Source organism: Syngnathoides biaculeatus, chromosome 10 (assembly GCF_019802595.1).
Source record: "Syngnathoides biaculeatus isolate LvHL_M chromosome 10, ASM1980259v1, whole genome shotgun sequence".
NCBI lineage: Eukaryota > Metazoa > Chordata > Actinopteri > Syngnathiformes > Syngnathidae > Syngnathoides > Syngnathoides biaculeatus.
The window spans coordinates 30,294,853-30,313,807 of record NC_084649.1 but is presented as its reverse complement, the minus strand read 5'-3'; the positions used below and the strand labels follow the sequence as shown (position 1 = coordinate 30,313,807).

Here is an 18,955-nt window from a genome sequence, read left to right as displayed (position 1 = left end):
TCCATTGAAATAAGTCTGTTTTGAGCGGCCAGCTACAGTATTTGCGTTGTATTTTCTTCAGCATTCGATCTTCCAGAACTAGCCAGGTAAACAAACTGACCATGGCCTCTAAAGACTCTGCCATCCTGGCTGAGGACGGTAGTGTGGACTCATCAGAGAAAGCAAGTCGACAAAGGCGAGTGAAGGACAATGAACAAGACCTAGTCCAATACAGCTACTCCTTTTTTCATTTCATGCTCTTCCTGGCCTCACTATACATCATGATGACGCTCACAAACTGGTACAGGTCAGTACTGCTCTCATTCTGAATACCATCTCAAAATCTTACAACCAAGGATTTTTTTTGTTTTAGTTTTTTTCCCCCGTCTCTTATACATATGGTTCAAGGCTGTTCAACGGCTAACCACATACTTTATAAACTTTTCTCAGACAGGCATTAACACTTTCTAATAATTCTGTTTAAACACTCTAAAAGTTCAAACCTTTATAGATATAAAAAAAAAAAAAAAAAAAAAACACACTACTGTATTCTAGAGTGAAACCAAAGATGATCATTTATTTGGGTTAGGGTCCAACCACTTTCTTGGATTTATCCAGCATCGGGTATAAGCGTTTTCCTACGAAAAGAAAAATAAAGTGGTTTTTAGAAGTAAACTTAATTTTAATGATTAATCAATGAGGTTGGACACACGAAATTATTCATAGACAGACATGCCACCTTCGATTCTGTTTGAGAACTGAAGCCACAACGCTTTGTGTGGATTCACCGAAAAGCCATTGGCTCCCCCCAGCCGCCTCTGATACTTAGGCCAGTTGACAATGGTCTACAAACCCTTTGTCAATCGGCAAACAGAACACGATGCAGGGTTTCCATTTGCAAATCGGGATACAGAACACAAAGTGCATGCTTACGCTGCTAGAAAAAAAAAAAAGAAGAAAAAAAAGCCTCCTCACTGTAAAATAAAATGTGCAAAAAAACAACAACTGTGTAATAGCAAGGCCACATGAAGTGAACCGCGTTGGGAACACTCTACATGGATTTTTCCTTCATCCATCCGATCCATTTTCTTCGGCTGGAATAGGATGATTCCAACCAAACAAGGCACTATACTCACAGCCTGTTACATTAAATCTGATTCCTGTGCCCGACTAAACTGCCACATGATAATCCGGTGATCGTCACATGTGAAGTCATTACTGATTTTGAAATTCTCTACTTTGGTACTTATCAATCCATCAATTTGTTATATTCTCCAGCTCACCTGCCTCAGGGCAGGTGAACTGGAGCATATCACAGATAACTTTGGGCGAAGGGCGTGTCATACCCTGGTCATCAGCCAATCACAAGGCTATTATAGTACAAACAACCCTTCAGAATCACGACTTAAAATCTTTAATGAACTTTAATGAACATGTTGTTGTAACCTGGTGAAAATATAAACACATGGAGAACATGGAAACATCGCGCAGAAAGGCAGGAACCATAATTTTGCAGGTGTATTCACCAAGAGTTCTTACCCCCCACAATAACTCCATATATACAGTTGAAGCCAGAGGTTTTCATAAACTCTGCAAAATCACAGATTTAATTTTTTGTCATACTGTCTGGAGTCAAATCTGACTAAACCGCTCCTCTTTCAGGTCAGTCATTTAATTTACGCACTTTTGTCAATCACTTTGGGTTGGTCCCTGGAGCAATCATTAGAAAATGGAACAAGCTAAACATGAAGGTCAATCCCAATCAGAGTGGAGCCCCATGCAAGATATCACCTTGTGGGGTCTCAATGATCCTTAAAAAGGTGAGGAATCAGCCCGGGACTACACGACAGGACTTGGTCAACAACCTGAAAAGAGCTGGAACCACCGTTTCCAAGGTGACTGTTGGTAATACACTAAGACGTCATGGTTTGAAATTATGCATGGCACGGAAAATTCCCCTCCTTAAACCAGCACATGTCAAGGCCCATCTTAAGTTTGCCCAGGACCATTTGGATGATACAGAGGAGTCATGGGAGTAGACTTTGTGGTCAGATGAGACCAAAATTTAACTTTTTAGGCATAATTCCAGTAACTGTGTTTGGAGGAAGACAAACAATAAGTTCCATCCCAAGAACACTGTGAAGCATGGGGGTGGTAGCATCATGCTTCGGGGGTGTTTTTCTGCACATGGGACAGGACGACTGCACTGTATTAAGGAGAGGATGAACACAGCTATGTATTAAGATTTTGGGGAACAACTTCTTTCCCTCAGTCAGAGCATTGAAGATGGGTAGTGGCTGGGTCTTTCAACATGATAATGATCCGAAGCACACAGCCAGGAAAACCAAGGAGTGGCTCCATAAGAAGCATATCAAGGTTCTGGTGTGGCCTAGCCTGTCTCCAGACCTAAACCCAATTGAAAATCTTTGGACGGAGCTGAAACTCCGTGTTTCTCAGTGACAGCCCAGAAACCTGTCTGATCTAGAGAAGATCTGTGTGGAGGAGTGGGCCAAAATCCCTCCTGCAGTGTATGCAAACCTGGTGAACAACTACAGGAAACATTTGACCTCTGTAATTGCAAACAAAGGCTACTGTTACAAATATTAACATTGGTTTTCTCAGGTGTTCAAATACTTATTTGCAGCTGTGTCACACAAATAACTAGTTAAAAAAAATCATACATTGTGATTTCTGGATTTTTCTTTTTAGATGATCTCTCTCACAGTGGGCATACACCTACGATGAAAATTTCAGACCCCTCCATGATTTCCAAGTGGAAGAAAATAAATACTTATTTTCGTCACTGTATCTTATTTTGGAAAAGAGCTCTTAAAATATTAAACCTATTAAAAATGTTTTATTTTCCTTCTCCTAGCCCAAATGCAGACTACACCATCACCAGCAAATGGCCAACAGTGTGGGTGAAGATCACCTGCAGCTGGTTGTGTGTGACCCTCTACATCTGGACCTTGGTGGCTCCCATGATTCTCACAAATAGAGACTTCAACTGACTTCTTGAGTCGACATTTCTCCACAAAACCCCTGTATCAGTTTGTAAAAACTGGGGATATCATGTCGGAAAGAATGTTCCTTCGAACTGATGATTTTGTTAATTTTAATGTGAATGAAGTTGGAGAGTCAAAAGAAACTAAAGCTGGTCTCAGTTCATACCAAGAGACTTTAGGATTTGCATAATTTTGTAGCCCTTTCATCATGGTCATATCCTATCAAAAGATTTACCGCAGTCTAGCTTACTACTTTGTCTCCCCAATGCCTTAAACATGTTTTTAAAGTTAAAGTTAGTTAGTTGGTTAGTTAAAGTGAAGAAAATAGGTATTTGAACACCCTGCTTTAGTACTGCTATATATTATATATATATAGGAGTGGCCCAAAATCCCTCCTGCAGTGTGTGCAAATCTGGTGAACAATGACAGGAAACATTTGACCTCTGTAATTGCAAAGAAGGCTACTGTACCAAATATTATCATTGGTTTTCTCAGGTGTTCAAATATGTATTTGCAGCCGTATCACACAAATATATCGTTAAAAAAAAAAATCATACATTGTGATTTCTGTATTTTTCTTTCAAGATTATCTCTCACAGTGGACATACACCTACGATGAAAATTTCAGACCCCTCCATAATTTCTAAGTTGAAGAACTTGCAATATACCAGGGCGTTCAAATACTTATTTTCGTCACTGCAGTTAGTTCGTAAATGGCTGCTCAAACACGAAAATATAAATACATAAATATAAATTTTAAAAAAAAGTAAATATATATATATATAATGAAAAATATCAAATGCTGTGTTTCCCAAATATTTGTAAAACATGCTTTGGTTTAATAGGTCTTGAAATCTTTTTAATAAATAAATCTGAACGCTTAAAATGCCCTAAATATTTGCCTAAATGAAAGAATGGTGATGCTTTATTTAAAAGTTGAGTAGATATACACAAACCCAATTCCATTGCAGTTGGGATTTTGTGTTAAATGTAAATAAAACAGAATCCAGTGATTTGCAAATCATGTTCAATCTATATTTGTCATGGCTGTGGTCATTCCCTCTGCCTCACGCACAGCGGCTCCTGTGAGCACCTTCCCCACCTATTCCTTGTTTGTTAATTGTGTCTTTCATATACAGTTGTACTGCTACTTACGGACGCTAATAGAGCTGCTACCTACCGACCTTTTGCCTCCCATTTAACCCTCTGATCACACTACAACTTGTCACAAGTCTTGCATTTAGGTCCTCTCCCATGTTCTGCCTGTGACAGAATGAACTAGCCACAACATGGACCCAGCAGACTCTGACCCAGTACTAAATGTCTTCTAGGGACGACGCAGAGAAACAAACATCTTGCTGCACTCCATCGTCAACTGCAGGGACTATTGCAACAACAGCATGAGATGATTAGACAGTCTGAGTTGCTCCTTAGCATAGTGCATGAAAGGGAGGTCGCCGCCGCAACGTCCGACATTGCTAAATTGCCACCACCGCCCCGAGAGCCAGCTGCCATACCACAACCTACTGCTGCTGCTGCTGCTTGGCCACAGGTCTCATGACAGAATAAGTTCTTGGGAGACTCTGGAAATATCAAGCCTGTGAGCTTCACTTTGAGCTGCAGTTTGCAGCTTTCCTCAACGAGTGGGCAAAGATAGCCTTCGTCATCTCCCACTTGACTGGCTGTGCGGAGGCGTGGACCACTGTAGAATGGACCCGCAACTCTATTGCCTGTCACTTCTGGACCTTGTTTGTGAAAACGGTGAGGCAGATATTCCAGTATTGCATGCCCAAGCAAGAGGCTGCAAATTCTCTAATCCACATTGCAGCAAGGGAAGCGCAGGGTGTCAGATTACGCCATAGAGTTACGCATTCTTGCATCGGGCTTGAGTGGGCGCTTCTTGACGCATTTCTTCACGGACTATCCCATGAGGTAAAGGATCTGCTCAACAAATGAGAAATCCCCACTGAGTTGGACTTGCTCATAGCCCGCGCTATCAAAATTGACAAGCGGCTCATCAATCGTGAATTGCACCGAGACCGACGGAAGGACACATCAGCGTGCGCCAGGAGGAGGAGCTTCGACTAGAAGTCGAACAGGAACAAGAAATCGGTCATCAGCCGAAAGCTACTTTCCAACAGGGTTCACACTCACTCTGACCCAAAAAAAGAGCTTTTTAGAGGCATTCCTAGGGGCCGACACGAAAAATTTAGGGCCATCGTGGCTAATCAAGAATAAAGAAAAAAGACTCACCCAATGGTGCCATCAAAAATTATTGGGTCATCAAAGGTTCCAGTACCTAAGTTCCTGTCACAGTGATCACCTGGGACTTTTAGGGCTGCGTATGAACCCTGTGCCAGCGTCACCATGGATGAACACATGCAACTGGGCATGTTGCACCTTTCACCTGAGGAATCTCGGCGCCGGCTGAAGGAGGGTCGGTGCTTCTCTTGCATCCAGAAGGGGCACATTGTGGCTAACTGTCACGCCAAATCTGTGGGTGCTTCCTATAGGAGCACCAGAATGGTGAGTCTAACCCTTATCCCAAGAGATTTTGCACATGCTCATCCCCAAGCGACATTTTTATCGCCAGACCAAGAGATCCGAATAACTGCATTCCTTGAGTCTAGTTCTGATGCTTATTTATTAAACTCCATTCTTGTCCAACGCATGCATTTCGGAACATTTGAAGTCAAACGCCCAGGCAGCATCTTTGTCACCGATAGCACTTTTTTAGGCAAGATCAGCTACTGCATCCAAACATTTACTGTACCATCTCATTCCCAGACTCTCTCACTGACTGAATTAGCTTTTGATTAGTAATTAGTCTTTGATGCCATGAACCCATCCATCCGTCCATCCATCGATTTTCTTTGCCGCTTATTCTCACGAGGGTGCAGGAGCCTATTAAAGCTTCCAACGGGGAGGAGGCAGGGTCCACCCTGAACTGGTTGGCAGCCCATCACTGGGCAATGCCATGAACCATAACCTCATTTTGGGGAACCCATTGCTTAAGTTGCATAACCCGCACATCGTTTCCTCTGCAGGAACAGTTATGTCATGGGGCGGTAGTGCGCCCGGACCTGTTTCACAGGCCACCATTTGACGTTTGGGAGAGTGCCCTCAAACAAGTGCCACCAACTCCTCTGTTACCATGACTTTAGGCATGTGTTCTCTAAATGCAAAGCTTAGACTCTCCCTTCCATCACACAGGCTGTACAATTCCGCCATTGACTTGTTGCCGGGCACCACAGCTCTGCGGGGTAGACTTTTTTTCTCTTACAGGACATGAACGCCAAGGCAATAGGGAGTATGTGGCGGAATCGCTGGCTGTTGGTCTCATACGTTCTTCCTCGTCCCCAGCCGGTGCCGGGTTTTTCTTCGTGAGCAAGAAGGATAAGACCCTGTGTCCCTGTATTGATTATTAGGGCCTCAACAACATTACAGTGCAGAACAGGTACACCCTGCCTTTCATCTCTACTGCATTCGAGCTCCTGGAGGGTCCAAAATATTCACAAAGCTGGGCTTGAAGAGTGCTTACCATCTTGTCAGGATCAGGGAAGGGGGACAAATGGAAATCTGCCTTCAACACAGCGACAGGACACTATGAGTATTTACTCATCCCTTTTGGCTAAACCAATGCTCCTGCAGTGTTTCAAAACTTTATTAATGATGTCCACCTGGACATGCTCAATTTGTATGTCTATGTGTAGTTAGATGATGTTTTCATTTTCTCACCTGAAGAAAAAAGCCATATTGTCCACGTCTGTACAGTGCTGTAGCGGCTGCTGCAGAATGGCTTGTACATTAACGGTGAGAAATAAAAATTCCACCAGGATTTTGTTCACTTTCTAGGATTTATGCTATCTGAGGGGAAGAGCCATATGGACCCCAATGAAACTGAGGCTGCTGCCAATTGGCCTACCCTTCAATCACACTAGGACGTTCAATGGTTTCTGGGGTTACATGTCTACCGGAAAATCATAATATTTATAGTATAGCCGGGCCGTTGCATGAGTTCACCTCACCACACTGACCATTTGTTTGGGACCAGATATGACAGGCAGCATTCAGAAAATGCCACTTGGCCTTTACCTCCGTCCCCAGTCTCACCCTTCCAGACCCTAAACTCCAGTTCATTGTGGAGGTAAATGCATTCTATGCAGGTATAGGTGCAATATTTCAGAAGTACTCCAAAGATGGCAAGTTACATCCGTAAGAGAAATTATGATATTAAGGACCAAAAATTTCTTGCCGTCAGGGTGGCGTTGGCAGTGGAGGCACTGGCTAGAGGGTGCTTGGGTTCCATTCATAGTTTGGACAGATCATAAAAACCTGGAGTACCTCAAGACAGCTAAAGTAAGAAACTTAATGCAATGCAGGCCTGGTGGGCGTTATTCTTTTCATGATTTAACTTTGTGCTCTCATACTGCCCGGGCTCAAAGAATGGTAAACCCGATGCCCTCTCACGAATCCACTGTGAGGGGAAAAAAAACGCACCTGCGACCCAGACTATACTACCAGAATCTTCTCTCTATTTTGTTTCTATGTTCGTCTGGGATATCAAAACCTTATTCAAAGAGTCATTGAAAGATACTCACTACCCCGAGCAGTGCCTGGAAGGCAGGCTTTACATGATCTCGCCCTTAAGGACAGTGTGCCACCCGGGCTTATACCCAGACAGACTCAGTCAGTTGTCGAGCAGCGCTTTTGGTGGCCCAACGTTAAAAGAGATGAGGAATTATGTCAATATGTGTCAGGTGTGTGTGGCCAAAAAGCACTCTCGCCACCATTCGTCGGAAGAGTTGCAATACCTACCCATACCACAACGGCCCTGGTCTGACATCTTACTAAACTTCGTAACCGGTCTACCAGCCTCACAGGGTAATACCACGGTTCTTAGTCGTAGATCAATTCTCCAAAATGGCACATTTCATCGTGTTTCCCTAACTTCCCTCGGGAAAACAGACTTTGAGCATATGACGGCCCATGCTTTTAGAATTCTGAGTTTCCCCAGACGTATAGTATCAGAGGGCCCCAATTTGTGTCCAATTTTTAGGAAAGAATTTTGTTCTGTCATAGGTGCTACAGTCAATTTGTCTTACGGATTCCATCTCGAGACTAATGGGCAGACAGAGCGAGTGAGCCAGGACCTGCAAACCGGGCTCCGTCGTCTTACCTCAGAGGAAACACACCTAGAGCCAGAAGCTGGGTTGGGTTGAGTTCTCACACAATTCCCTCTCCTCTGCATCCACAGGTCCATCTTTTTTTTCCTGCCATGTCTTCAGGGTCGGCGGTACCTTCTGCTTTAGCGTTAGTGAGACACTGCAGGAGACCCTGGCACCGGACTACAATGTGGGTCAATGTGTTTAGCTCCCAACTAGGCACCTGCAACTTCAGGTGGAGTCTTGGAAATTCGCTCCTAGTTTGGTCTGGTCCTTCCCCATCGCTAAGGTCGTCAACCTGGTCACCATAAAGATGAAACTTCCAAGGGCGATGCGGGTCCACCCTGCCGTTCACGTCGGCTTGCTTATACCAGCCTGGGGTTCCCGGTTCCGCCTCCCTGGCCCCCTCCTCCGTCCGGTTCGTGGACGGGGGTCGAGTCTTTTCTGAGCGGTGGCTGTTGTCCTCACGCTCTAGGGTGAGGAGGTGCAGTATTTGTTAGATTGGGAGGGCAGTTTTGGGTACTTTCTAGATTTATTGTTGACCTCACGCTCATTCGTGATTTCCCTGCTGCGCATCCTGAGGCTCCAGGGCCTTCCAGTGCCAAAGATTAGGGAGGGGGGTACTGTCATTCCCTCTGCCTCGCACACACCGGCTCCTGTGAGCAGGCTCCCTACCTGTTCCTTGTTAGTTAATTCTGTCTTGCATATATGCCTCGTGTCATGTCATTTGTTGCTATTTCATTGTACCTCTATGTCACATTCTTGCATTCCTCGTTCAACGTTTTTAACTCACGGTAATCTGACCTTGCTTAAGTTTTTTAGTTTGCCTTTTGTCTCATGTTTTGGATACTATTGCCTCTTGAACTGATCGCTTGTGTACCGAGCTTTTGTCTGCCAACAAAACCCTCTGATCGCACGACAATTTGTCACAAGTCTTGCATTTGGGTTGTTTCCCATGTTCCACCCATGACAATGTTTAATTAAATACACTACAAAGACAAGATGTTTAACATTCAAGCTGATAAACTAACTGATAACATAACAAATAATCATTAACAGAATTTTATGTCAGCAACACGTTCCAAAAATGCCGGGACAGGGTCATTTTTCCCAGTGTTACATCACCTTTTCTTTTAACATTCAATAAACGTTTGGGAAATGAGGACACTAATTGTTGAAGCTTTGTTGGTGAAATTCTTTCCCATTTCTACTTGATGTACACTCAACTCAACGCCAGTGGGGTACGTAGTAACGCTAAGAGGAAAGCTTTATTTCTTTTTGCAAAACAATTGAAGCCAGATGTGTTTTTTCCAAGAATGTCACTCAACAATGGATAATGTCAACTTCTGGAGAGCAAAATGGGGAAAACAGCAAACTGCTCTCTCATGGAATAGAATTTTAGACATACATGGTTATAACACAAGAACTGAAACCAAAGCATTGTTAACCATAGATTGTATTCTGTCATAATGGCTGATTCAATTCACAAATACATATTTGATTCTTGGTGGGGATTTCAACAATATTTTGGATTTGTCTTTGGAAAGATTTCCAGTTAAATAGATTCATCATTCATTCATCATTTTTAGAGACTTTATGGAAAAAATGTATTTTGTGTATGGAGGATGAAGAACCCAAATAGTTGACAATTCACTTGGTGCAAAAAATCACAATCATAGCAGTCTTGCACTACTGACTAATTTTGGCAGATTTAGATATCAATAAAATAGCAGTGTATAGATGCCGAACACCTTTAACTGATCATAAAGCAATAAGTATATTGATGAATACCTCTTCTGATTCAAAACCCGTCACTCGTTCCAGTTACTAAAGTGCTCTACATTACATAATAATGAAAATCACATCATAATTACAGAATCGATTGCATTTTACTGGTTAAAAGCATTAAAAAAAAAAAAACTTTGAATTGAATTGGGAACTCCTAAAACACGCAATAGCAAAATTTCTCAGACAGAGTGGTGCTCAGGCTGTTGAAGCGAAAAAAGCAGAAGAATTAAAGATTCTCTCAATTTTTACAGACTTATCCTGCAAAGGATATCCTCACCTTAACAGAGAATGAAAAAGAAAAACTAGCATCTTTCCAAGTACAACTTGATGAGCTATACTCCCAAAAAGCAAAGTGCGCCTTAGTCAGATTTCATGCAAAATGTTTGGAAGAGGGGACGCAATACTTTCATTACTTCTTTAACCCAAAAAAACATCATGTCACTAACATTTGTAAATCAAATGTAGTTGTATCTGACGACAAGAAAAAAATAGACTTCTGTTTAAAATTTTATAGAGACCTGTATACCGTATTTTTGGGACTATAAGTCGCAGTTTTTTTCATAGTTTGGCTGGGGGTGTGAATTATTCTCCAGAGCGACTTATATGTGAATCCATCCATCCATTTTTCGAGTCACGTATTGGTTATTTTCACACTGACAACCATAGGAGCCCCGTGTATCTGTACCTACTACTTCTGAAAATTCAGCATTTCAACATTAGCTGTAACTTAAAACAGGTGAGAAGGACTGGAGAAAAATGCCATTGAAGAGAAAATCATATTCTGCACATTATTTTAAATAACATTACAATGTTGTGAAACAGTGACGACAAAAGTACTTCTTACCATGAATGCAACTTGTTGTGCTTCATACGTCATTACATTAAAGGGCCACGGACATATCTATAAACATTCTAAAATAGATATTGTAATGAAAACTACATATAACATTCACTTCAATGTCAATACGAAAAAATAAACATGAGCGGAGTGTGTGTCATCAATGTGAAAAGTTGCGGAAGTCTCACTCGACATTGAAGTGGTAGGCATATTGCCTGCAAAGTCACACTGGGATATTCGCCATTGACAAAAAGATAGTGGCACCTCCAATGGGAGAGGAACAACAGAGATTTTCAGATATTTCCGACGCCCCTTCTGACACGGAAGCTGTTTTGGACAAAGGAAACATCTCACAACTGAGTGAGGTGACTGGGGCAGTATTACCCTATCGTTTCGAGCCATATTTAGATGATATGCGGATCACTTCTAACTAACAACAGACTCCCAGACAGTATGCATGAGAGAGCCCAGCCCAAGCGATGCATGCACGCATGGCTTCTGCGGTGGCTCGTCCGCCGACCTACTATGGGGCACGGAAGCTCTGCCAAACCTGTGATTTGCTATATTTATATGACATGCAGTTCACTTCTAACTAACAGACTCCCCGGCAGTATGTATGACAGTGTGTAGTATACTCAGCGGCGAACGACAACAACGCTGTAAAGCAGCCTAGCTTGGCGCCGCAATGAGTCACCCCAGCTCAGCACCGCGATGAGCCACCCTAGCCGAAGCCGTAATCAGCGGAGGCGGTGCACCGAAGCCGTGATCGGCGGACGCAGCGCGCCGACACGCTCATTGATACATTGCACCTTGACCCAAAACAGCAGGTCAGAGTACCCACCCTTTTTGGAGTTCTGAGGGGGAGTGATGGAGAATGCAGCCCTACATAGAAAAAAAGAACCAGTCGCACTCACAATCACACCTACAGGCAATTTACTGGATAGTCCCCAATGAATGCATGTTTTGGGGATTTGGGAGGAAACTGGAGAAAACCCACACAGGCACAGGAAGAATATGCAAACTTCACACAGGCGGGTTTGGGATTTACAACCTGTCCTTTTTTTTCCTATGCACTGCCACAAGTTAGATTTTTATATATACATTTACAAAAGATGGATAACTGAAAGGTAATGCAGCTCTATGGGGGCATAAGTCAGTGCAATCTGTAGGCTGGTCCCAAGCCCAGATAAATGCAGAGGGTTGCATCAGAACGGGCATCTGGGGTAAAACTGTGCCAACAAAATATGAGCATTCATGTGAAGAATTCCATGCCAAATCGGTCGTGGCCCGGGTTAACAACGCCCTCCCCAGCACCTCTAACTTGTAGGGCATCGGTGAAAATTCAACTACTGTGGGTTGAAGACAAAGAAGAGGAGGAAACCTTATTTGTCGGCAGAAGAAGAGGAATGCACATAGCCTACAACTGAGTGTAGGGACTTTGAATATTGGGACTATGACAGGAAAAGCTCAGGAGTTGGTTGACATGATGATTCAGAGAAAGGTTGATACAATGGACATGTTGGTAAAGGAAACGGGGGTGATGAAGACGTGATGAGTCAGTACACCTCTTTGCCAGGGAAGGAGCCCGAGTTGGTACATGAAGTTGAGAAGTTCCGACTAGATATAGTTGGACTCACCTCTATGCACCGCTTGGGCTTTGGCACCACTCATCTTGAGAGGGGCTGGACTTTGCTCCACTCTGGAGTTGCCCAAGGGGAGAGACGCCGAGCAGGTGTGGGTATACTTATTGCCCCCCCAGCTCGGGGCCTGTACATTGGGGTTTACCCCAGTGGATGAGAGGGGAGCCTCCCTCCGCCTGCAGGTAGGGGGAAGTGTCCTGACTGTTGATTGTGCTTATACACCAAACAGCAGTGCAGAGTAACCACTGTTTTGGAGTCCTTAGAGGAAGTGCTGGAGAGCGCCCCCTCTGGCGACTACATCATTCTGCTGGGGGACTTCAATGCCCACATGGGCAATGACGGTGACACCTGGAAGGGCGTGGTGGGGAAGAATGGCCCCCCCGATCAGAACTCGAGTGGGGTTCTATTATTGGACTTCTGTCCTCATCACGGATTGTCCATAACAAACACAATGTTCAGGCATAAGGGTGTTCACGTGTCTACTTGGCACCAGGACACCCTAGGTCGCAGTTCGATGATCAACTTTCTGGTCGTGTCATTGGACTTGCAACCGCATGTCTCGGATGAAGGGAGGGACGGAGCTGTCAACTGATCACCACCTGGTGGTGAGTTGGCTCGGATGGTGGGGTAGATGCCAGTCCGACGTGGCAGGCCCTAACGTATTGTGGCCGTCTGCTGGAAACGGCTGGCAGATTCCCCTGTCAGAAGGAATTTCAACTCCCACTTCCGAAAGAACTTTGCTCACGTTCCGGAAGAGGCGGAGGACATTGAGTCCAAGTGGACGATGTTCCGTGCCTTCATTGCTGAGGCGTCTGACCGGAGCTGTGGCCGTAAGGTGGTCAGTACCTATCGTGGTGGCAACCCACGAACACATTGGTGGAAACCAACAGTGATGGATGCTGTCAAGCTGAAGAATGAGTCCTATCGGGCATTTCTGGCCTGTGGGACTCCCGAGGCAGCTGATAGGTATCGGCTGGCCAAGCGGAATGCCACTTTGGTGCTCGGTGAGGCAAAAACCCGGGTGTGGGAGGAGTTTGGTGAGGCCATGGAGAACGACTTCAGGACAGCTTCGAAATTCTGGTCCACCATCCGGCGTCACAGTGCAGTGCACAGTCAACACTGAGTAGAGTGGGGACGGGGCGCTGCTGACCTCAACTCGGGATGTTATGAGTCGGTGGGGAGAGTACTTTGAACACCTCCTACATTCCACCAACATGCCTTCCCTTGAGGAAGCTGAGTTTGGGTGATCTTAAGCGGGCTCTTCTATCTCTGGGGATGAGGTCACCGATGTGGTTAAAAAGCTCCTTGGTGGCAGGGGCCCGAGGGTTGATGAGATTCTGGAGAGGAGTGTCCATCAGGAAGTCAAGTCTCGGATTCAGGAGGAGCAATGTGGCTTTTATCCTGGCTGTGGAACAGTGGACCATCTCTACACTCTTGGCAGGATCCTCGAGGGTGCATGGGAGTTTGCCCAATCAGTCTACATGTGTTTTGTGGACTTGGAGAAGGCATTCGACCGTGTCCCTCGGGAAGTCCTGTGGGAAATTCTTCAGGAGTATGGGGTACTGAACCCCCTGATATGAGCTGATCGGTCCCTGTACGACCGCTGTCAGAGTTTGGTCTGCATTGCTGGCCATAAGTCGGTGATCATGAGCGTCTGCAGTGATGCGGACATTGTATCGGTCTGTTGTGGGAAAGAGGGAGCGAAGTCGAAAGGCGAAGCTCTCAGTTGACCAGTTGATCTACGTTCCTACCCTCACCTATGGGCATGAACTGTGAGTAGTGACCGAAAGAACAAGATCCGGAAACAAGGGGCCGAAATGAGTTTCCTCCACAGGGTGTCAGGGCTCTCCCTCAGAGATAGGATGAGAAGCCAGGACATCCGGGAGGGGCTAAGTGTCGACCCGCTCCTCCTCCGCATTGACGAGAGCCAGATGAGGTGGCTGCAGCATCTGATTCGGATGCCTCCCGGACGCCTCCTTGGTGAGGTGTTCCGGGCATGTCCCACCAGAAAGAGACCCCGAGGACGACCCAGGACACACTGGAGAGACTGTCTCTTGACTGGCTTGGGAACGCTTCGAGATCCCTCCGGAAAAGCTGGGAGAAGTGGCTGGGGAAAGGGAAGTCTGGGAAGCTACTTACCCACGACCTGACCAAGAAAAGCAGTAGATAATGGATGGATGGCTGCATACTAAAAAACACACTCTTCCTGTCAGTGGCCCTTTAAACTTCTTGCAGGCGTTGAGACTTCCGTCTTTTTATCGTGAACATAATTCAATTTGATTTGCCATCATGATAGTGCGATGGTGAACGGTTCTTGCCGACAAAGCCATGTCTTTTTTTCGTTTGGTCATCTTGTTTTTATGCGAAGTTGGCAAAATGTTTATTGGCAACATAGGGGACGAATGCTTTGGCATACTCCCCATTTGTGGATGTAGACACACAGCAGAACCCTCCCACTCCACAAAGCCTGTCCATTCTTGTTGAAAACTTTGCTGGTACTCATATTTTTTTTCTTTGAGCAACCTTTGTCAAAAGCATTTCCATAATTACATAGTTGTTCCAACACGATCGGCATTCGACCCAAAGCCTGTGGACCTTGGCAACCCCACCAGGATAACCCTTCTCTGCATCATTTGCATTGCCCGCACGACAGAAATCACATGTACAGTATGTAGTTATGAGGACTTCGCTAGCCATTATGCAACCACCAAAAGAGCCAGGTATGGCTTGCGACCCTTAGGTTCCCGACCCCTGCTGTGGGAGCAGTGGATGACCAATGGCAAGGACAGCTTGCGGGTGAATCCGCCATGCAACTTTCCGGGAAGTCATTGGATGGGTCAACAGAGTATGGGCTTTCAGTGACAACCAAAACGATTCAGAAAGGCTAGAATCGGCTCGTTGTAGCTGCAATTGACGATGAGTCTAACGTAAACGACGTAGAAGAGGCCATCTACCTCTGGAATTGGTGGACTAGTTTAGTAGTGACACCGAGGATGAAGATTTCATTGGGTTTTAGTAACCGGATAGTTGGAGTGACAAGGATGGATTTGGTCAACTTCTTAGTATGTTATGTATGGTGTAATTTTCGGAATAACTTCATATGTTATGTTGAAATACCAGGCACGTTTTCAGTTTTGTCATGTAACGTAAGGATACCGTTCAGCCTGTTGTTCCGTCAATTTCATTTGTATTTTAAATTGTTTGTCATTTAAATTTTAAATGACGTATGTTCTTGGTGGTGGATTTGATCAAATAAATTTTCCTCAAAAATGCGACTTACAGTGAAGAAAAAAAGTATTTGAACACCGTGCTATATTGCAAGTTCTCCCACTTCGAAATCATGGAGGGATCTGAAATTTTCATTGTAGGTGCATGTCCACTGTGAGAGAGATAATGTAAAAAGGAAAATCCAGAAATCACAATGTATTATTTTTCAATGATTTATTTGTGTGATACAGCTGCAAATAAGTATTTGAACACCTGAGAAAACCAATGTTAATATTTGGTACAGTAGCCTTTGTTTGCAATTCCAGAGGTCAAACGTTTCCTGTAGTTGTTCACCAGGTTTGAGTGGTGAACAACAGGTTTCGGTGGTCGTTGAGGCAAAACCCCGGGTGTGGGAGGAGTTCAGCGAGGCCATGGAGAATAACTTCAGGACGTCTTCGAGGAAATTCTGGTCCACCATCCGACGTCTCAGGAGGGGGAAGCCGTGCATCCTCAACACTGTGTATAGTGGAGACAGGACGCTGCTGACCTCAACTCGGGATGTTGTAAGTAGGTGGGGAGAATACTTCGAAGACCTCCTCATTTCCACCAACATGCCTTCCCACGAGGAAGCTGAGTCTGGGTGCTCTGCGGCAGGCCCTTCTATCTCTGGGGTTGAGGTCACCGAGGTGGTTAAAAAGCTACTTGGTGGTAGTGCCCCGGGAGTGGATGAGATTCGCCGGGAGTTCCTAAAGGCTCTGGATGTTGTGGGGCTGTCCTGGTTGACACGCCTCTGCAACATCACGTGGACATCGGGGACAGTGCCTCTGGATTGGCAGACTGGGGTGGTGGTCCCCCTTTTCAAGAAGGGTGACCGGAGGGTGTGTTCGAATTATAGAGGGATCACACTCCACAGCCTCCCTGGTAAGGTCTATTCACGGGTACTGGAGAGGAGGGTCCATCGGGAAGTCAAGTCTTGGATTCAGAGAAGCAATGTGGTTTTTGTCCTGGCCGTGGAACAATGGACCAGCTCTACACCCTCGGCAGAATCCTCGAGGGTGCATAGGAGTTCGCCCAACCAGTCTACATGTGTTTGGTGGACTTGGAGAAGGCATTCGACAGTGTCCCTCTGGGAGTCCTGTTGGGGGTTCTTCGGGAGTATGGGGTACCGAATCCCCTGATACAAGCTGTTCGGTCCCTGTATGACCGCTGTCAGAGTTTGGTCCGCATTGCCGGGAATAAGTCGGACTCGTTTCCAGTGAGAGTTGCACTCCGCCATGGCTGCCCTTTTGTCACCGATTTTGCTCATAACTTTTATGGACAGAATTTCTAGGCGCAGTCGAGGCATAGAGGGTGTCTGGTTTGGTGGCCTCAACATCGCATCTCTGCTCTTTGCAGATGATGTGGTTCTGTTGGCTTCATCAAGCCTTGATCTCCAGCTCTCACTGGAGCAATTCGCAGCGAGTGTGAAGCGGCTGGCACGAGAATCAGGACCTCCAGATCCGAGACTATGGTCCTCAGTCGGAAAAGGGTAACGTGCTGTCTCCAGGTCGGGGATGAGATCGTTCCTCAAGTAGAGGAGTTCAAATATCTTGGGGTCTTGTTCACGAGTGAGGGAAGAATGGAGCGGGAGATCAACAGACGGATTGGTGGAGCGTATGCAGTGATGCAGACTTTGTATCGGTCCATTGTGGTAAAGATTGAGCTAAGTTGAAAGGCGAAGCTCTCAATTTACCAGTCAATCTACATTCCTACCCTCACCTATGGGCATGAACTATGGGTCGTGACCGAAAGAACAAGATCCTGGATACAGGCGGCCGAAATGAGTTTCCTCCGCAGGGTGTCCAGGCTCTCCCTTAAAGATAGGGTGAGAAGCTCGGTCATCCGGGAGGGGCTCAGTGTCGAGCCGCTATTTCTCCGCATTGAGAGGAGCCAGATGAGGTGGCTGGGGCATCTGATTCGGATGCCTCCTGGACGCCTCCCTGGTGAGATGTTCCGGGCATGTCCCACCGGAAAAAGACCTCAAGGATGACCCAGGACGCACTGGAAAGAGTATGTTTCTTGGCTGGCTTGGGATCCCTCAAGAATAGCTGGAAGAACTGGCTGGGGAAAGGGAAGTCTGGGTACTCCTGCTGAAGCTACTTCTCCCGCGACCCGACCCGGAAAAGCGGTAGATAATGGATGGATGGATGGATGGATGGAAGACATCGAATATCATATCAAAATGTATATGTATACCTTTTTTTAACCACTCTATGTACCTATATACACCTATACAATGTGATTTCATTTTTTGATTTTCATCCATACATCAGTATAATGCGCTCTATTAATTTTTTGACAATATTTTTGGAAAAATTCGCACATTATTTTTGAGTAATTATGGTATATATGTTTTTTTCTCCATTTTTATGGATTTTATGGCTGGTGCGACTTGTACTCCGGAGCGACGTATAGCCCGGAAAAACAACAGTATACAGTAGTTCTCAATTTAACCAATCTGCAGCTGACCATTATTTACATGGCCCTGTTGTTAAAACAATACCTGAGGTAGAAAGAGATGACTGCAATAGACCCATTTCTCCACAAGAAGTACAAAATGCCATGAATCAACTTAAAAGTAATAAATTGCCCGGTCTTGATGGACTTGTAGCTGATTTTTACAAATTGTTTAGAACTCAACTTACTCCCTTTCTCCATAAAGTCTTTGTAGAATGTATAAATAATTATTCGCTTCCTCAGTTTATCTCAAGGTATTACAGTATTAGTTCCCAAACCCAACAAGTACGAGCTACTTCTTGACAATAGATACCTTTCACTGAACACACGCCAACCACGTGTTTGTTTGTTTGTTTAGGACGGCAAGATCGTGTCTACTTATCATGGCTAGGAAGCGATAAATGTATACTGTAATGTTTTGGCTACGGTTATTGTTTGATCTTTTATCTTGACAGTCCTTTGACAAATGAACATTGTAACCAGAACTAATTGAGGCACTTGTGGTGGGGTGAGGAATAAAGAAAGAAAGAAGCCACATTTGTAGAGAGCATTGTATCGACATCAGCGCGAGAGTTGTGGGGCGGGGCTGGAAGTGACATAAATATCACCCACGCTAAAAAGTACGGTTGGACTCACGTCTACATTATTCACTAACACGAAAGCAAGATGGTGTCAGAGTGACAGAAGTATAACTACAGACTCACGGGAAAGAAAAAAAAAACAAACGAAGACAACAAAGAGGTGTTCAGTGTAACAACTCATCCAATTTACCAGATGCGTAGCGGAGATTCAAGCAACACGCCAAACTCATTTTCACGGGACCGCTTAAAAACAGAG

At 45.0% G+C, this 18,955-nt stretch overlaps 1 protein-coding gene across 6 annotated transcripts in view; it reads left to right on the top strand.

Annotated features, from left to right (window-relative positions):
• Positions 1-18,626, top strand: part of si:ch73-267c23.10 (serine incorporator 1) — a 97,682-nt gene extending 79,056 nt beyond the window's left edge. For 4 of the 6 annotated variants that reach the window (XM_061831323.1, XM_061831324.1, XM_061831321.1 and 1 more), the window contains exons 9-10: positions 62-286; positions 2,855-18,626. In XM_061831323.1, the coding sequence (XP_061687307.1) occupies positions 62-286; positions 2,855-2,990 (361 nt within the window). In that variant the 3' untranslated portion in view covers positions 2,991-18,626. Of the gene's footprint in view, positions 1-61; positions 287-2,854 lie in introns of those variants that run through there. The other 2 variants (XR_009796650.1, XM_061831325.1) reach the window with 2 other exon arrangements.
• Positions 18,627-18,955: the final 329 nt, after the last annotated feature.